Source organism: Plectropomus leopardus, chromosome 5 (genome assembly GCF_026936395.1).
Source record: "Plectropomus leopardus strain MGB_pleo_1.0 chromosome 5, ASM2693639v1, whole genome shotgun sequence".
NCBI classification, from domain to species: Eukaryota; Metazoa; Chordata; class Actinopteri; order Perciformes; family Serranidae; genus Plectropomus; species Plectropomus leopardus.
Genome location: NC_142180.1, coordinates 28579407 through 28596663, shown reverse-complemented (window position 1 = coordinate 28596663; position 17257 = coordinate 28579407). Strand labels below are relative to the sequence as shown.

General features: G+C 39.5%; 1 protein-coding gene across 1 annotated transcript in view; it reads left to right on the top strand.

Moving 5' to 3' along the window:
* hcn2b (hyperpolarization activated cyclic nucleotide-gated potassium channel 2b) overlaps window positions 1–17257 on the top strand; it is a 65848-nt gene that overhangs the window by 12872 nt on the left and 35719 nt on the right. Inside the window, exon 4 of the mRNA XM_042513980.2 lies at window positions 14485–14703. Within this exon, the coding sequence (XP_042369914.2) occupies window positions 14485–14703 (219 nt within the window). The remainder of the gene's footprint in view (window positions 1–14484; window positions 14704–17257) is intronic.

Sequence of the window (17257 nt, the reverse complement as noted above, 5' to 3'; positions counted from 1 at the left end):
AACTGTATATATTTACTTATTTTAGCACTATTAAAAATGTTTTTTTTTGGAGTGCAGTATTACACCAGATGAAAAAGTTCCACATGAATATTATCTGGGCAAGTTCATTTATACAGCATAATTCAGGGACTCAAAGTGCCCTATACATAAAACTTTAGAAGATTGAAACATCGTCGTTAAAAAAAAGATAAAAGGACATTGAATTGCAGGTAAAAACTTAAAGCGCAAGAGACTAGAAAATAAAAACAAGCTAAATTACTAAGACAGATTTGAGATACAAAAAGAAAAAGTTACAGTGCAGTGTAAGGAATAAATACATATTTAATTTAATAAAAGGCAGCAGCAAGAAAAAATGTAAAGGTGCTATATAAATACTTTGAAAGCATCAAAATGGTCAACCCACAGAGAAATGCACACAGTTCGTATTCAGGAACTGCTCCTTTAAACGAGCTGTAAGGACGTTGTGATGTCACAGTTATGCGACATAAAGAGAGAAAGTGCAGCTGCAGTGCTGTTACAGTCATCCCCCGACTGCAAAAATGTCCAGAGACCCCGAGAGTGCAGATGTGGAAGACATGGAAAAACTGACCAATCTAGCTACAAATATTCAAGGATATTCAATATTCAAGTTGACAGTAAAAGAAAGTTAAAAGAAAAAATGGGTTTTTTTGTTGTTGTTTTTACATCAAAGCATGTAAACATGCTCTATTGGAAACCAAAAATCCAAGTATGAACCTGAAAATGAGCATAATATGGGACCCAGTTTAACAGGAGGGGTTAACAGAAAGATCAACACCAAAGTTTCTAACAAGATCATTAGATATCTCAAATATGTCACAAATCACAAATTAGCTGCACTTGTGAAACAGAAGGGAAAAACACCAAAATACAGGGGGACATTGGGAAATTGGGACATTGGGAAATGTTTCTCCTTGTATGTGTATGTATCATTTTCTAATCTAAACCCTTCCATGCTGTCTGACTCGTCACTCTGTATTAGAGATAAGTGACTGGGAGTTGGTGACAGACAGAGCCGGAGGCACGGAGAAGTCTGGCGATGTGAGCAGTGAGACAAATCTGCCTCTTTGCGCTGATGCTCAATACCTGCCTTTGTCACACTTCTTCTCTTTTTTTTACTTATCCCGTATACTGTATTTCACTAACATACACACATTTGGGATGCCACAATATGAGATTTTGATATCAAGATTATTGTCAGAGGAAATATCACAGTTTCACAGTTTTCACAATTGTTAATGAGGGAATTTATTATTCAAAACAATTAAAGGAAAAAGGACACAAGAATTTTTAATTGATAAATTATTTTATTTTCACATTCTTTTGGAACTGCAAATTAAGCCTAGTTTTTTTTAAATTAATTATGTGCAAGACTAACAAAATGCAAACAGACCACATTACTCCATATTTACAAAATAAACATGAGCAAACAAAAATATAAACAAACAAACAAAAAAAACGAAAAAAGAAAACATCCTGTAGGGTAAGCCTAGTTTACTTTATATTTAAAACACATGTTAAAAGTTTGGAAAAGCTGTTTGCCTTTTGAAATCTAAATAATAAATACAGTATGTACCTTTTGAAGACAGTATATAAATATGTAAGCCTACTTTAAACCAAAAATATATGAATAAGGAGGGTCGACAGTAGGAAGAACAGCCTCTCCCACAGCCCTCCACAGGAGGTAGTATGATATCCGCAAGATTCAGAGAGTTTTTTAAACTTGGGGTTATGAAACTTTAACATAATGTTACTGCAATTTGGGCAAAATCAGGTGATTTGACATCCTATTACATATACATACATATTGGTTTTATTACCTGCAATGGGACTGTTAGCAGTGCAGCCAGGAGACCCACAATATGAATTTAGATATTTATGATGTTCAGAATTTGAAATATTCAGGTTGAAATGTCTTATCAATATCTTGATGATTCATGTATGATGGACTAAATGAAGGAACTGTGACTTCCATTGGTGGCCATATAGTATACAGGATGTATATGCTTGAACTGTAATGATTAGTTGGTTAGGCGATTAGTTTTGCTGGTTCCAGTTTGTGAAATGTAAGAATTCTCAGTTTTTCTCTGTCATTTATGATATGAAATGATATATGATGAAGTAAATGGATGATAGTCTCTGGATTTTGGACTGCTGGTTGGACAAAAAAAGCAATTTGAAGATGTCACTTTGAGCTCTGGGAAACTGTGACACGCATTTTTCACTTTTTTTTAAAACATTTATTAGACTGAACAATTAATCGTTCAATCATCAGATTAATCGATAATGACAATATTCATTAGTTGCAGCCTGTTATTTGTGTATTAGTGGAAAAAAACACTGCTGGAATGCTTTGGGAGTGATTTTAGACAAAGAGAGAATTGCACTGTTAGGATAAATTGATTGGTAATTAGACAGGACATTTTGCATTGACTGCAGAGGTAATAACTACAGGAGGAATGTGGAATAAACTGTCTGCTTAAGGCTAAGGAGAAATAGTTGGCATTGATGGTGAATGACACATTTTCCTGACTGACATCAATATCATCTGCCCTGAACACTGTCACAGTGATGGAGCCAAAAGATGCTACTCGCCTACTGCTACTGAGCATCACAAGCTGTGAATGACTTTAACCGGCTTGCGACGTCATTGAAACTATTTCTTGGAGTGAAATCACATATTTGTTGTGTCTAAGAAAGTTCAGCAGACTGGATGATTTCTTCCTCATGCATTTGTCATGTGCCGGCTGTTTCCTGAGCTGTCTGACGCAGCTGACGCTGAGAAATGCTTCATATGCTGAACCTTCTAATTTTGGCACATTCCACCCTCGAAAATACTCGTCTGAAAACACTGTGTGCTTTGACACGGTGGTGTGTGTGTGTGTATGTGTGTGTGTGTGTGTGTGTGTGTGTGTGTGTGTGTGTGTGTGTGAGAGAGAGAGATCTCCAGGAACAGATGGATCTCACACCCATTAACCCTAGGGGGCGTCACTGTTGCTTGTCGTTCCACCTCTCGTTTCATCTCTGGCCATATTTTTCCTCATTCTGACCCTCAACACATGTGCACACGCACACACACACACACACACACACACACACACACACACACACACACACACACACACACACACACACACACACACACACACACACACCACTTCTATGGAGGCCAACAAGAAACAGTACGCCAATTCTATTAGGGATGCACGATATACTATATCGGACCAATAATAGAAAATTTATACTTCAATGTTTTATTCCGATAATAATACAAAGTAATACAAAGCCAGACTGCTTTCATTGGTTAATGGCAGCATCTGCACAACCCGATACAGTAGGTAGCAGTACACCTTTAGGTTAGGTTAGGTTAGGTTAGTTTGGTTTAGTTTAGTTTAGTACAGTTTTGTTGGTTTGCAAACCACCAATAAAAGCAAAAAAGAAAAAGAGGAACAAGTGCAGCCCGCTCACTAAAGAGCTAACATTTCGTGTTGCCGGTGTGGACGTCACCCACAGTTTCAGTGAAGGACGACACAATTGCACTGAGGGTCTGATCCCTGACTCCCTGATTCCTCACCCGATCAGCAAATTTCTTGCTGCCGTGAAACAGCTTATATGCAGCGCTGAAGATTCGTTGCTGCATCATAAGCACGAGCCACAACAGCAGCAGCTCACATCCAACACCAGACCTTAAAACAATCCCCAACAAACTCACACCAGAAAGGCTCGACTCTGTTGTAAAACCCTGTTATAAGCATTAGATAACAATAGCTGCTTCCCTGTCACTGTGTGTGCAAGTGGACTCTCACCAACTGTCCCTGACGCAGAGCGTGTGAACCTGTGTCGTTAGCCTCCAGGTGTCAACACCGGTGTTGGAGGGACTAGTTCTACTGCTACTGCTACTTACTTTGTTTCAATTACTTTTGTATAAAACGTTGATATTTCTATCTTGACAGATTATGCCGATTTTGTCGTAGCAACAATAGTGATGTCAGTTAGATTTGGTTAGGTCAGAGCTATGAAATATTAAGTTATCTATATTTTCTCACCTCAAGTTATCCTCTGTTCTCATCTGGTGTGCATAAACTACAGGTTATAAAGTTAAAGTTATCTTATTGGTATTGGCCATGTGAAGCAGGTAATTATCGGTTATCGTATCAGCTGAAAAAAATCGTTGCTGTGCATCCCTAAACTCTGTGTGCCACCACCATCAGCAGTATTGTAGACTTTGACTTAGTTTGACTGAGAGAAAAAAGTGACAGCAGTTTGGATGTTATTAGCCTCCTCTTGTCTCTTGCCCATAGTGCTCAGGCATGCCTGCTGCTCCCTCGGCATCTGGAGTTGTTTTCTCAGCTCACAGTTGCAAATATAAATGTGCCGATGGACTCTTACAGGCATTAAACTCCAATTCAAAGCCACACTGTGTGTGGATGTTTTCCAATCTCAGGCCGCTTCTATATTGCGCAAAGACATTTTTGTGCATTATGGTTATAATCGCCAAAGGGAATGAATGCAGAGAAATATATATATTGCTTGCTTCACTCCTTTTTCTCCCTCCCTTCCACCTCGCCATGCTTACATTTAGTTTTCCTTTTGATGCCTCACAGTGATGCAGGTTGTTTACGCCCGTGTGCTATTTTTCAAGCAATATGCCACAATGCCAGCGAGCACTGAGGTGGGCGCGGTGGCCTGGTGTGCTGCGCCGCTTTCCATCTTGGGGTAAACAAGGTCAGAGATCCTCTTCAGAGTGGCTTTGAATGAAAGACGCAGCGTTAAATGATCCTCATGCTCCACTTCAGGCTGACTGCCTGCTCTGCATGGACATTAACTAGACCTCACCCTGCTTTCCTATTTGCATCGTCCGTGCAAACGTGCACTTAGGCTATAATACAGCCAGACAGAAACAACACGTGATACATAAACTTGCATTACGGGCTTTCTTATATCTGCTTGTGTATGTAAAAGAGTGTCTTTCTTTTTGTGTGTATGTGATGATCAAAATAGCCTTCTTCCAATTCTTTTCCGTCCTGTAATGTATTCAGCTCTGCCTCAAAAACAGTATCTGTCAGTTGTAAAAGATATTCACACAGCAGACAGTGGTGTTTATTATAAGCCCGACAATCAGGCTCCTACAGCACAGTGATCACAAGATACCAAATCATTATGGTCCGTGATTTAAGTGGGTCTCTGTTACATGAATGACAGGTGGGTTTGCCCCATCTGCCTCAGCTCTGATTGGCTCATGGATCAATGGCATTACGATAAAGCCTCTCTCTTTCTCTCCTGAGCTCAGTTTTGGAATTTAATATTTAGGCTGCTGAGACATTTTACTGTAGAGGAAGAGTTGCAATAGTACACCAATTTGGGTGGCTTTATTGTCAAAGCATGTGCACTGTATGCACGCAAGCACACACACAAACACACACTGAGATGCATGTCAAGAAGCCCTTTGGCTGTGAAAGTTAATAAGGACATCCCCCATTCATTCAATTACTGAAGTGATCGGACTGGCAGGCAGGCCTGTCAGCGCACATAAAAATAATGGACAGTTACGGTGTGAGGTGTGTGTGTGTGTGTGTGTGTGTGTGTGTGTGTGTGTGTGTGTGTGTGTGTGTGTGTGTGTGTGTGTGTGTGTGTGTGTGTGTGTGTGTGTGTGTGTGTGTGTGTGTGTGTGTGTGTGTGTGAGAGAGAGAGCTGAGTGACAACTGCTTGTTATGATCCAACAGCTTCTCTCAGTGGTAATTCGGTTCATGTCCTTTAAAGTGTAACAGATCACAATAAGACGACATCAGTTTCTTAAATAAATTTATCAGAGAAGGGGGAAGAATAAAACTGAGAGAGATTTGGAATGAAAGCAAATCAAGTGAGAGACTGAATCCTTCATTTAAACAGGTTGACTCAGGATATTTGTGACATGAAACCTTCAAGAAAGCCAATAGAAAGGTAATTTCATGCGTCTTTCATATGTTATGTGTTTTGAGTACACACAAAATCAAGTTAAGTTTGGAGATTGTGTTGACTATTTTTTAAAATGGTTATTAGCTCCATTCTGAGCCATTTTGTGTTTTGCGAGGTCAATCAAAAAAAAAAAAAAAATGCTGCCCAGCCTGGTTGGCACTGCAGTCTTTATGGGGCAAGTTTCCCCTGTGAGACCAACCCCATTTTTAGAAGAAAAGTTGTCATATTTATCTGAGCATCGATATGCAGTGAGTTGGGGTTTTTCTTGAATATCAAGGCTCCCTCGAAGCGTGGATGTATGAAGAGAACTTGACAGCATTGAAAGCTGACTCCTGTGTTTTGAAATTATTTCTATGTAGTAAGTTGCTTTCAAAATGTTATTAGCCTAAATGGATCAACTTCAAATAGTGAAACGAGTAATTTTGCAAGCATTGTGATGCTCACAAAAACGTATCTACTTATTGACAGTTGTCTCTTTTACAGCGCAAGTCCAGAGGTTGTAATTCCACTCATTTTGTTCTTGGGAGCTTGATAATAAATTAGATTAGACCACATAAGTTCACCAGATGTAAAGCCAGACTATTGTGAATACCCCCTGGTGGCAGTTTGCAGTATAGATCATAATCCCTGTCCACTGCTATCGTGCATGGTGTTTCTCCGCCCTGCTCGAAGAAGAAATAAACACTCAGTGGAAGACAGTTCATCCAGGTAACTCAGACAAAGGCTGCATCGAAGCAACTAACACTGAGAATACTTTCTTAAAGGGACAGAGAAATTCTCTCGAGACAACAATGCCAAAATAAAAATGTCAACAGGCTTTTCATTTTATATTTTATTTTGTAAAATGAATAAATATAATAATAAGCTATTGAATAGAAAAATATCAAGGCAAAATCTTGAATGCGGGTATATTTTAAAATAACCAACTTCAAGTGGACAATGAGCAACTGTCTTATCTAAAAAACTAGAAAAAAGTATCAGATCAGTACTCGCTATTGGCAGATACTCAATATTAAATGCCTCACATCGGGATTGGGAGCAAAAAACGTGATTGTAATATCCATATTCTTAACGGCAATTTTAACATTAGTTTATACATTTTGAGTTTGTCAGGCTATCTACTCAACTCACAAAATCTTGTTTTCTTTAAACATTGAATTAAAGAATGTCATTAATTTAGCAAACATTTTGTTATGACTGACAAATTAAAATCTGTTAAAATTGACTGGCTAACATTTCCATCCATAGAGTCACACTGCAATGGCTAAAAAAAGCAACTTGCTCTTCTCAGTGTTTTTAAGTTTAAAGCAATACAAGAAGTATTCCTCTTTATCTTATTATCATTACTACAACAATGGCCCACCTCATACTTGTCATGACCATAGCAGCACAGATGCTTTAGGCTTGAGTCATATGGCCACAGCTTGCATCATCAGTTAGATACGTTCTCGGGATGCACATGGTTGCACACCAGAAGTGGTCTGAAATCTACAGCTGTGTCTCAGTTCAGAGGCTGGATCCTGTGAAGGACACAGCCTATGAAGGCTGTTCCTTCAGAGGACCTGAAGGCCTGACTGAACCTGCTCCTTTTCTGCAAATGAATCTCCTATCATGTACCTGTAATTCTTATCCCTTTGCACACCTTCTCTGCAAAAAGTTCAACTTGCAATGCTCAGTTTTCTGCTTTGTTGAAAGCAAAAGAATGACATTGCAGTTGTGCCAATGTGTAATACCTCAGGGAGGATGGAAAAAAGCAACTCTTAAAAAAACTACTGATTTGGGGTTTGCAGAATGTTAGAAAAGAGCTGAATGATTTTCAGTTTCTATATATAGTATAGTGAATATAAGGGCGTGATGACAATTCACAAAGCCACAAATTTCATTGAATCTTTGTATTTGTGTTGGCATGGGGGATAAGTGGATATTTAAAGAAGTAAAATAGAATATAAAAGGAAGACCTGGAAACCCGGTCCCTGCCCTGTCCTGGTCCTTCTCCCAAATATTACAGACTGTCCTCTCTTTAGCTGCTATAATCTTTTTATGTAACAGTTCAATGATGTATAAATAATGTGATTGCTGAGTGTCCACTGTAACTACACAACAGACATGTAATACAGTTAATTTAGCTCCAACATGTCCAGATCGTTTCATCTAATCTATAACATTATGAGGAAGATGTTCATCGACTACATGATGTTTAACTTCTTCCTCTTGATATCTGTCTAAGATGAAAAACCAATTACAGCTAATGAACTCGAACCCAATAACAACAGCTTACTGAGCAGCAGAGCGAAGATCCACTGTGTCCAATTCTTCTCGCAAATCAATTAAAATCCTGCCACATGATTTACAAGCATCCATTTCACATTAAAGATTAAAGATGAAGTCAGCATTAAAGATACACAGGAGTCAGCTGAGAAATACATCTATAAAGCAGACTGAGATAAAGACTCAAATCAGCATTTACAACACAACACACTTTATATTCCAACCGTTTGGCTCTTTGGCTGGTGGTGTTTGTCCAGTTCCCTGTCCAGATTTCGACATGTATTACCATGAAAACGATCGAAGCACTGAAGCATTTTGGTAATCCCTAGTCACAACTACCTGAAATGAGTTGTTTGGGATTTGATCCATTTGGTCCAGTAATATTTCAAAATCCTAAATTCATAAATCTCACATTCAGGTTAGCAGAGGGCTAACCCAGAAGTAGGTTTGGACAACAAAATCTCTTGTGTGCTTGCTATTTTAAGGACAATGAAGCAGAAAATGTGGATAATTTCACACCTGCGACATCAAACTTTTTTGGATTTATGCACCACTGAGCAACTTTCAAAGGAACAGAGTCCCGCCTCCAACGTTGTTCCCAGATATCTTTATAAATCCATACCAAACTCCTGCAAACCCAATGACATGTCCATCAACCTCAGCTGTACTCTGTGTTTAGTGCTAAGCAGCAAATGCCCAAACCAAAAAATGCAATATAGGAAACATTATTGCTGCTGAACGTCAGCACATTAGCATTGTCATTGTGAGCAATATTAGCATGCTGACATTAGCATTTAGGTCAAAACACTGCCGTGTCCAAGTACACAGAGCTGCTAGCATGGCTGTGAACTCTATTATTTAGTAAAACAGATTGACTAGATCGTCTTTTATCCCTTTTACTATGATTATATCAGAATATTTCTTTTTTTTCGTGCAGTACCTTGCTCTATGAAAAAAAGAACTATGGTTGTTACATGCTGCTACAGTTAAGTCAGCTTCATCTTTTCGAAAACAGAAAAATGCCACATTTGACCAACTCAGACCTTTTAATAGGCTGCCTTATATATTCTGAGAAAGAAAGTGTCCCAGTTCAAGTTAAGAATTCACACTTAGGTTTCAGTTACTTTTCAATTTGATGCGATGCAATTCAATTCAGTTCAATTCAATTCAGTTCAGTTCAATTCAGTCTAATCCAGTTTTATTAATCTTTCTAGGGGCAGTTAGTTAAGAGCAGCATGTTAAGACTACAAAACAAATCCCCTCACAAAAACACACATAGCATTATTCACAGTATACACACAGCAGCCATGATGCCCTGAGACTGTGCAGATTAATCCTTTATTTTTCCATTACACACACACACTCCACTTTAACTTTATGCATGAGTAGAAACAGTTTTGCCTTGAATGTCAGTGTTTCATATTATTGTTGTCAAGTACTTCCAGCAGACATCAAACCATCTTGCAACCTTCCGCACATTTGGTTTTTAATAATGAATAAAACCACGAATGCACTGCTTCTAAATAATGAATCTTAACATCACTAACAAGCTCTTTTATAGCAGTTATATATTAAAATTCTAAACATCAGTGTCATCTAAATGTCACTCCTTTCAAGCAAACTAAACTCCCCACATCAGTTTTAGTCAGATAGGGACTGCACCCTGTCAAAGAGGTACTCGGCAGCATGACTGGCACAAATCTAACACACACACACACACACACACACACACACACACACATTCAAATACAAACAAACAGTGTGCAAATCCAGATGGATGTGTCAGCATGCACGTACACTCACTATTCTTATACTTCATCACGTATCATAGATGTCCCTTGCTCCCTTTGTTCTTCCCTAAATGCATTATGTACAATTAGCTATCATCCACACTGCTCAGTGAAGAGCGAGGGCAAATAAAATGAACACCAGAGTTAAATTCATTTGTTTCCTCTTTGTTCCCCCCCACCCCTTCACTCACAATCCTATCTCTGTAGAATTAGTTTATTGTGTTACTATGAAGGCTGTAATTTCTGATAGTAAGAGACAGCTGTACACTGTCGGTTTTAATCAGCTATTAGCTCAAACATAAACACATACTGCAGTTACAGCTGGTCAGTATGTGTGTCTCTGTCTCTAAGCGTTTTACTTCTCATGGAGTCTCTTATAAATTAATTAACACTTATTTTGCTGAGGGTTGCAGTAAATGAGAAGATTGATACCACTCTCATATCTGCCGGGGTAAAGTCCATTTAATGTTTTGATCCAACTGATTTTGCATTCTCACATACAGCTCCTTCATGTATTGTCTCGATCAGTGGTTCCTAATTAGTCCAGCCATAAGGTTCAGATTTCTTCTTAGTCATTAGTTCAAGGTCCCCACATTAAAGACATTACCACATATTCAATTTTATTTAGCAAAATGTAAACACACAGCATGTTGGATTAGAACACAAATAAATAATACATATTGCAAGAATAAACATAAATGGTACTTCAAAATAAAAACTCTGAGCTGTCAGTTCACTTAACTTCAAACTAGTGTATGTTTTTCCAAACGTTTTGTTTTCTCATGTCACTTGTGGTCCATTCAGAATAGACACGCGACTCACTTTTGAACCGTGATTTACCAGTTGGGAACCACTGGTCTGGATGATTTAAGGTTAGCAGTGCATGTGTTAAAGGGTCTATACAGATAGAAAAGTGGTATCAATCTTGTCATCTAATGCCCAGCAGGAATGTAAATAAGTGTTTTTCTCAAAATGCCAAACTATTCCTTTAATGTATACTCTTTATATTTAAATAAGGTAAGGTAAGGTAACATTATTTATACCTGTATGTAGATTTAGTTTACAGTGAGCGAGTTGGCCTCCTTTTTACACTCACAATCAACAGCACAGGACAGGGCTTAACATACAAAGTGACAACAGTGTTCAATACAAAAAAAGGAATTAAACAAGACAAGTAAACACAAGATACAAGAGTTTACCATGAGTCAGTGTCACCATATTCGTGCTGTACCCATTGACCTTAACTACAGTATATGTAACATTCATACGGCTGCATGCATTCACTTGTTTTAATACTTATGCTTGGAGTACCAATTCTGCTGCATCCAGGTTAAAGGTGGTGTTTGACATCTGTATGGAAATCAGAGCGGAAACAGGAGACTCAGCTGCAACGTAGGCCTCGAACATCGACAAAAACATTTCTAGGAATACAGCAGAAACAATTTTTTTATGCCCCTGGGCTTTCACTAACAGTCACACAACCACACAGACAGTGAGAGTAACATGCAGATGAGTTTTACAGTTACTTACATCCTGTATGTGTAGCAAGATGATTAAACATCCACTTTACCGACTCGATTGCATAATGTATAAATAACACAGCAGCATGTGACAGTAGTTGATGAGTATAGATCACAGAAAGACAAGCTGAGGGGCTTTTTCTTGATTTTAAGTAGAATATCTACTCAGCAGTATTTTTTTTCTTCATTTTTTTCATTTGTATAGTGCATTGTACAGTACATTTAGGATATATGCAGTGAAGTTTATTTTTTATTCTCTGCTCTTCTCTCCACTAAAATACTGTGTTTGTGTGTGTGTGTGTGTGTGTGTGTGTGTGTGTGTGTGTGTGTGCGTTTGTCTGTAGGAGAGTGAGACAGATGCAGCCATGTGTAAGCAGGTGTTTTTTCTGTGCCCGGGCTCTGGGTTAGGGCCTCCTTCTTTTGCTGTTTATCCAGCAGCAGTGTGGTCAGCATGCTGATGGCTGTCTAGGGGGGTTCAGCTCTGGGTCTGTCCACCGCCTCATGGGCAGTGGGGATGATGCTGAGACCAAGCATAATGTTTTCATCCCAAATTATCGCATATTGTTGCTTCGCAGTCGACTTTTGTGTCTACATATTATGCTCTGGATATCCCTCTGCATCTACTGTTAATGTTTAGTGATCCCACTCAGCGATGTTAACAAAAGCTCATAACAACCAAAGTGGGGACATCAACAAAACCGCATGCTGGCATGTATGGTTACGATTAGGCAAAAGAGGCACATGGTAAGGTGTAGACAAAAAACATCACATTCATCTGGGAAGCAAACACCAGACTCCCGCATGAAAGTCCAGGCTTTGTTCAATCCATGCTCCACCCCTCCCAGGCGTCTTATAGGGTTAGGGATCTCATAACGAAATCACTGCAAAAGCAGCTGCATTTAATGACTTTGGAATGGGAACTGCTTGGACTGAGTGGTTTAAAGGATCTATTTTTAATTTCCAGCCACCCAGTCCAACTGAATGGGGGGCAGTATTTCACCCTTTAAATCTCGGCCTACTACTGTGTCCATATATCTGCAATTTACAGTCATCAGTCATACATAAAGGCAACTCATAACTGACAGCGGAGCAACAAAACAGCCGGTCAAAATAAGGCTGCTGTCTTATGATCTTCACCTGTGTTGTTTGTGTATAATTTATTTTATAGCTTACTTAGCTCACTTTTAGCAGCGCTACAGTAACAGGAAAACAGTCACATCACAACATTAAAAGAAAAGTTTATCACGAACTGTGAGCCTACAGTTCCAGTGTTGTGTCGAGGACTGTTTCCTCATCGATATGTGTTTCCTCTCCACCTATACCTGACCCAAAACCTTAGCCCTGACCATGACCATGACCACTATTCGACAGAGGAACACACTTCGACGCAACACGGCTGGCTCAACTTCTTCATCCTCTTCTGCGGCACACAAGAGGCGACAGTGACTCACTATCGCCTCTCAGGCCAGGATGTATTATTACAGGAGCAACGGCGCGTCCCTGGCTGCTTAGCAGTGGATATATCCGGAGTACAATACATAAGCATCTTAGACATAATATCAGAGTTGTTGATAGGCTTAGTTATAAACTTGAATTATGCCCAGATCTTATATATAGCTCCTTTAAATGTTCTGTTTGCAATATTGCTTATTATTACGGGCTTAAACTTTGAGGATGACAGTGAGACAAGGACTGCAGTTATAGAAATACCAACAAAGATGGTGCGTATGATCTTAAAGGCTTCAAACTGTTGTCTTGGGTTTCTCTTTCTTTTCTTTTAGATTACTAAGCCCAGTTTTATCTCCTTAAACAAATCCAAGTCACTGATCCAGCTGACAGCTCAAAACAGATAAGAAACTTTGAGCCACGCTCGGGGCACACGGTCAGCCAGCAGGGTGTGCTGCCAGAGGCTACATGTCTTTAAAATCTTCTATCTTTGCTGTTTCGTAAACCCCCTTCCTAAACACTCATTGTCATCTGACGGCAGCCTTTTGCTAGTGCGTCCTCTTTCACCTCCTCTAAAACCAACTGCATTTGAATCTCAAATGAAATGCAAATACACCTGGAAAAACACAAATCAGATACGAATCCAACCAGTCAATCAGTGACTCAAGACACCACTCGTCCCAGAGAGGGACAGGGGGGAGTTTAAGAAGAAACACACATACAGCAGTGAAGCCCGGACAGTGTGTGAACCACAGCTGTTAGAGGGGAGGCTGTGAGGTTCAGCGGTGCCTGTGGAGGGCTTCCTAATGAATCGAACACGGGAGAATTAGGGTTGACTGAGTGTCTGAGCACCAATCAAAGGCAGACTGGAGCAGGCAGATGTACAGGCTTCTCATTAGCACTCGCTTTTTTTCTCTCTTCTCCCTCTGCTCCGGCCAAGATGAGGCAAGGTCGCTCAATCACATGATGAAGCTCTCCACCAAACCTGAAACTATCACCAGACACAGAGCCTCACACTGTCTTACTCTTTAGCCCTCTTATGCTTTCATTCCCTTGCTCTATCACCACCTCTGTCACACTCTAACTTAGGAATGCACAAGATTGCATCTTTTGCTGATATATAATATGCTCATACATAGCAACTCACTTTGTCGGCAACATGTACCAATATCGATATATCCACTTTTTTCCCACCTAATTTTAGCGATCATCAAGTCTCTTCTGTAGAGGTGACATAATATTATGCATACTCATATTGTGCATCCGTACTCTATCTTGTATAAATTTTTAGTGCAGTGTGCCTTAACAGTCCACCTTTGGCTGAGACGACAAGCTCAGCTCATCACATCAGAATCTTGAAAGAAACTATAGAAGTTAAGTGCTATTCTAGGAGGACAGAATAAGTCTTATTTTTCATCTATTCTCCATCTTCCTTATATTTGTTCCCCCCACAAGTTATTTTGTCTGTCATTTCTTTGTCTCTACAGAATGACACCTGGAGTGAGCTCTACTCCTTCGCCCTCTTTAAAGCTATGAGCCACATGCTGTGCATTGGATATGGAAGACAAGCCCCAGAGAGCATGTCGGACATCTGGCTGACCATGCTCAGTATGATCGTCGGAGCCACCTGCTACGCCATGTTCATCGGCCACGCAACCGCACTCATCCAGTCTCTGGACTCATCCAGACGGCAGTACCAAGAAAAGGTAAGGGTCTGGTTAATTGAGAAGTAAAATGAGAAGATTGATACCACTATGATGTATTTGCAGGAAAAAAATACTTCAACCTTCCAAATGATCATTTGTATATGAATTACTCACCTGTGTAATGTTGAATTTGAGAAGAAAACTTTGTTTGTCTCGCGTGCCTCCACGGTGAATGACGAAGCCAAAAATGGAATAAAGAATCATGATAGATTGAAGTCATAGTGGTCCATATTTAACAACAGCAAAACTATATCAAAACATAATCTCTCACACAGTTCTCGAGTATAATTCAAGTCTCATTTATCCAGTTGTATGCTCAGTTCAGACAGCCCTTTCCCACCAGGAACTGAACTGAAAGTTAAACGTATCTATGCTGTCTTTTAAGCCAGACTCTGTTGACAAAAACTGTTACATTTTATCAATGAACACAAGAGCTGTTGGTCCAACACTGCCTCCATCAGTAGTTTCTTTGTGTTATTGTGTTACTTTCTGAAGTAACCCTTAAAATCATGAAAGTCAAACAATAACACAAACCAACTAACAGATCGAGGCAGCGCCTGTGTTCAGGGAGGTAAAATCACTGTTTTTGTCAATGGAGTCTAGCTTTGAAAAGAGCATCGCTAAATTTGACTTTCAGTTTAGTCCGCTGTTGGAAAGGAAAGTACTGAGCATATAACTTGGATTGTACTGCATGCATTGGGTGAGAGTTTGTAAAATTTAAAGCACCTTTAAAGCTTGACAATAGACACATTATTTATAACAAAAATGTAACAATGGTGTGTTTTTGCAGGGACTTACGTGCAGTAAAGAAATCTTCCAGGATAGCTCTTCCAGTCTTAATGCAAAGATAAAATCTATTCCTGGCCGTAACTTCATGTGTAATGGACAGACACGAGACAGGTATCACTGTTCTCTTATCTGAGTCTCGGAAAGAGAGCGAATAAGCATGTTTCCCAAACTATTCTTTAGATAAATCCAGCAGCAGCACCTCTTTTGAAACCATGTTCTGGCACTCTGAGTAATCCACAGACTGTGCTGTAAAAAGTTGTCATTAGAGCTGCCTCCTAGCAGAGAAATAATCCCTGTGAAAACTGTGGACTGTGCGCTCTGTTGATTATCCAGAGTTACAGGGACACTTTCTCTCAAAAAGATGTTGCTGTTGATATTTTAAAATAGTATTTTTTTACTGAGCAACGCCACCATATTGCAGTGGTGGCAGAAATATTTTTTTTCTTTTTCATTTGGGTAAACTAACCCTTTAAACCTAAACATATCTAAGTTTTTCAAAAAAAAAAGGATGGATGGTTTTACTACAGTCTGTTTTTAGATCACTGGTGAAATAACTCTGGGTGAACTACAGGATTACTTTACTCAAACCCAGGTGGCCCCTTGATATAGAGCATGGCACGACGCCATATGGAGATTCCATGAAGTGATTTAATCTGCAGCGCTTGTCCTCTACAGTGTTGTGAATAAGGTTTTCACATTTGATACGAAGGTCCGCTCATCTGATTCCAACAAACTTTGATAGGAACAGCATCTGTTCTATCAGTTCAATATTCACAGCTGCAGCTCGCCGGGCCTCGGCCTGTCTGACGTCTCTGTACGGTGGCTGATCAAAGCTTTCGGTGTCTGCAGGCTCCTGCTTTATAAGGCCATGGTGTCAGCGGTGCTCTGCGTCTTGTTAGCATCCTTAGATCCTGCGTGATGCGGAGATGTCTCATGCTATCTATCACTCGCTCACATGCATGCAGGCACCCATGCACATCAGAGTGATTGGTTGAGCTTTGTTGTTTAGTTGAAGCTTCTGGCTAACGTTTAGAACAAAGGCTGATCAGGTTTACGTCCCTCTTATTGAATCATATACTGTTTTGGCCTTTACATATAGCTTTATTCTGCTTGTTTTCTGGCTCTTGACTTGATGCTGTGCTTCATGTTGAGGAGATAATCATCTTGCTTTACTTTCTAGGTCATGATATCAATGAGCATCCATGATGATGTTGAGTTTATAGCAGACCAGCACTCCTGTGGGAGGGGCTGTGGTAGAATAATGAAAATGAAAAAGTAATGAAGCTACTGTATGAATGAGTCAGATTCATGAGCATGGGCAATGCTGCAGGGAATGGATACATTATCAATGGATCTGGGGTAAACCATATATACAATGTATACAGTGGATACATAGAAACACATAACAAGTCAATGCTGTGTGACCTTTTCACCTCAGTGATGTTCAAAGCTGCTACTTGACTGCCTATTGGTATCAAAGAAAAAAAATTGGATTTATCAAAATATATATATTCTGATTGTTTGAAACAGTTTCAATACTAATGTTGGCAATTTTGGTATACTGGCACGAGCTGCACTGTCTTTTTCTCTCTTACTCTTTTTTACAGTCATTGTGCTTTTTTTCGCTACTAGCAAAGAAAAAGGAAGGTTGTTGTCTTATTATAGCTTTGTTATATTTATCTTATCTTTATCAGGACAACATTACTGTATGTAAAAGATGGTCAGCAAGAGAGTCCCCAAAATTGAAGACTCTCGCGGCCGTGGC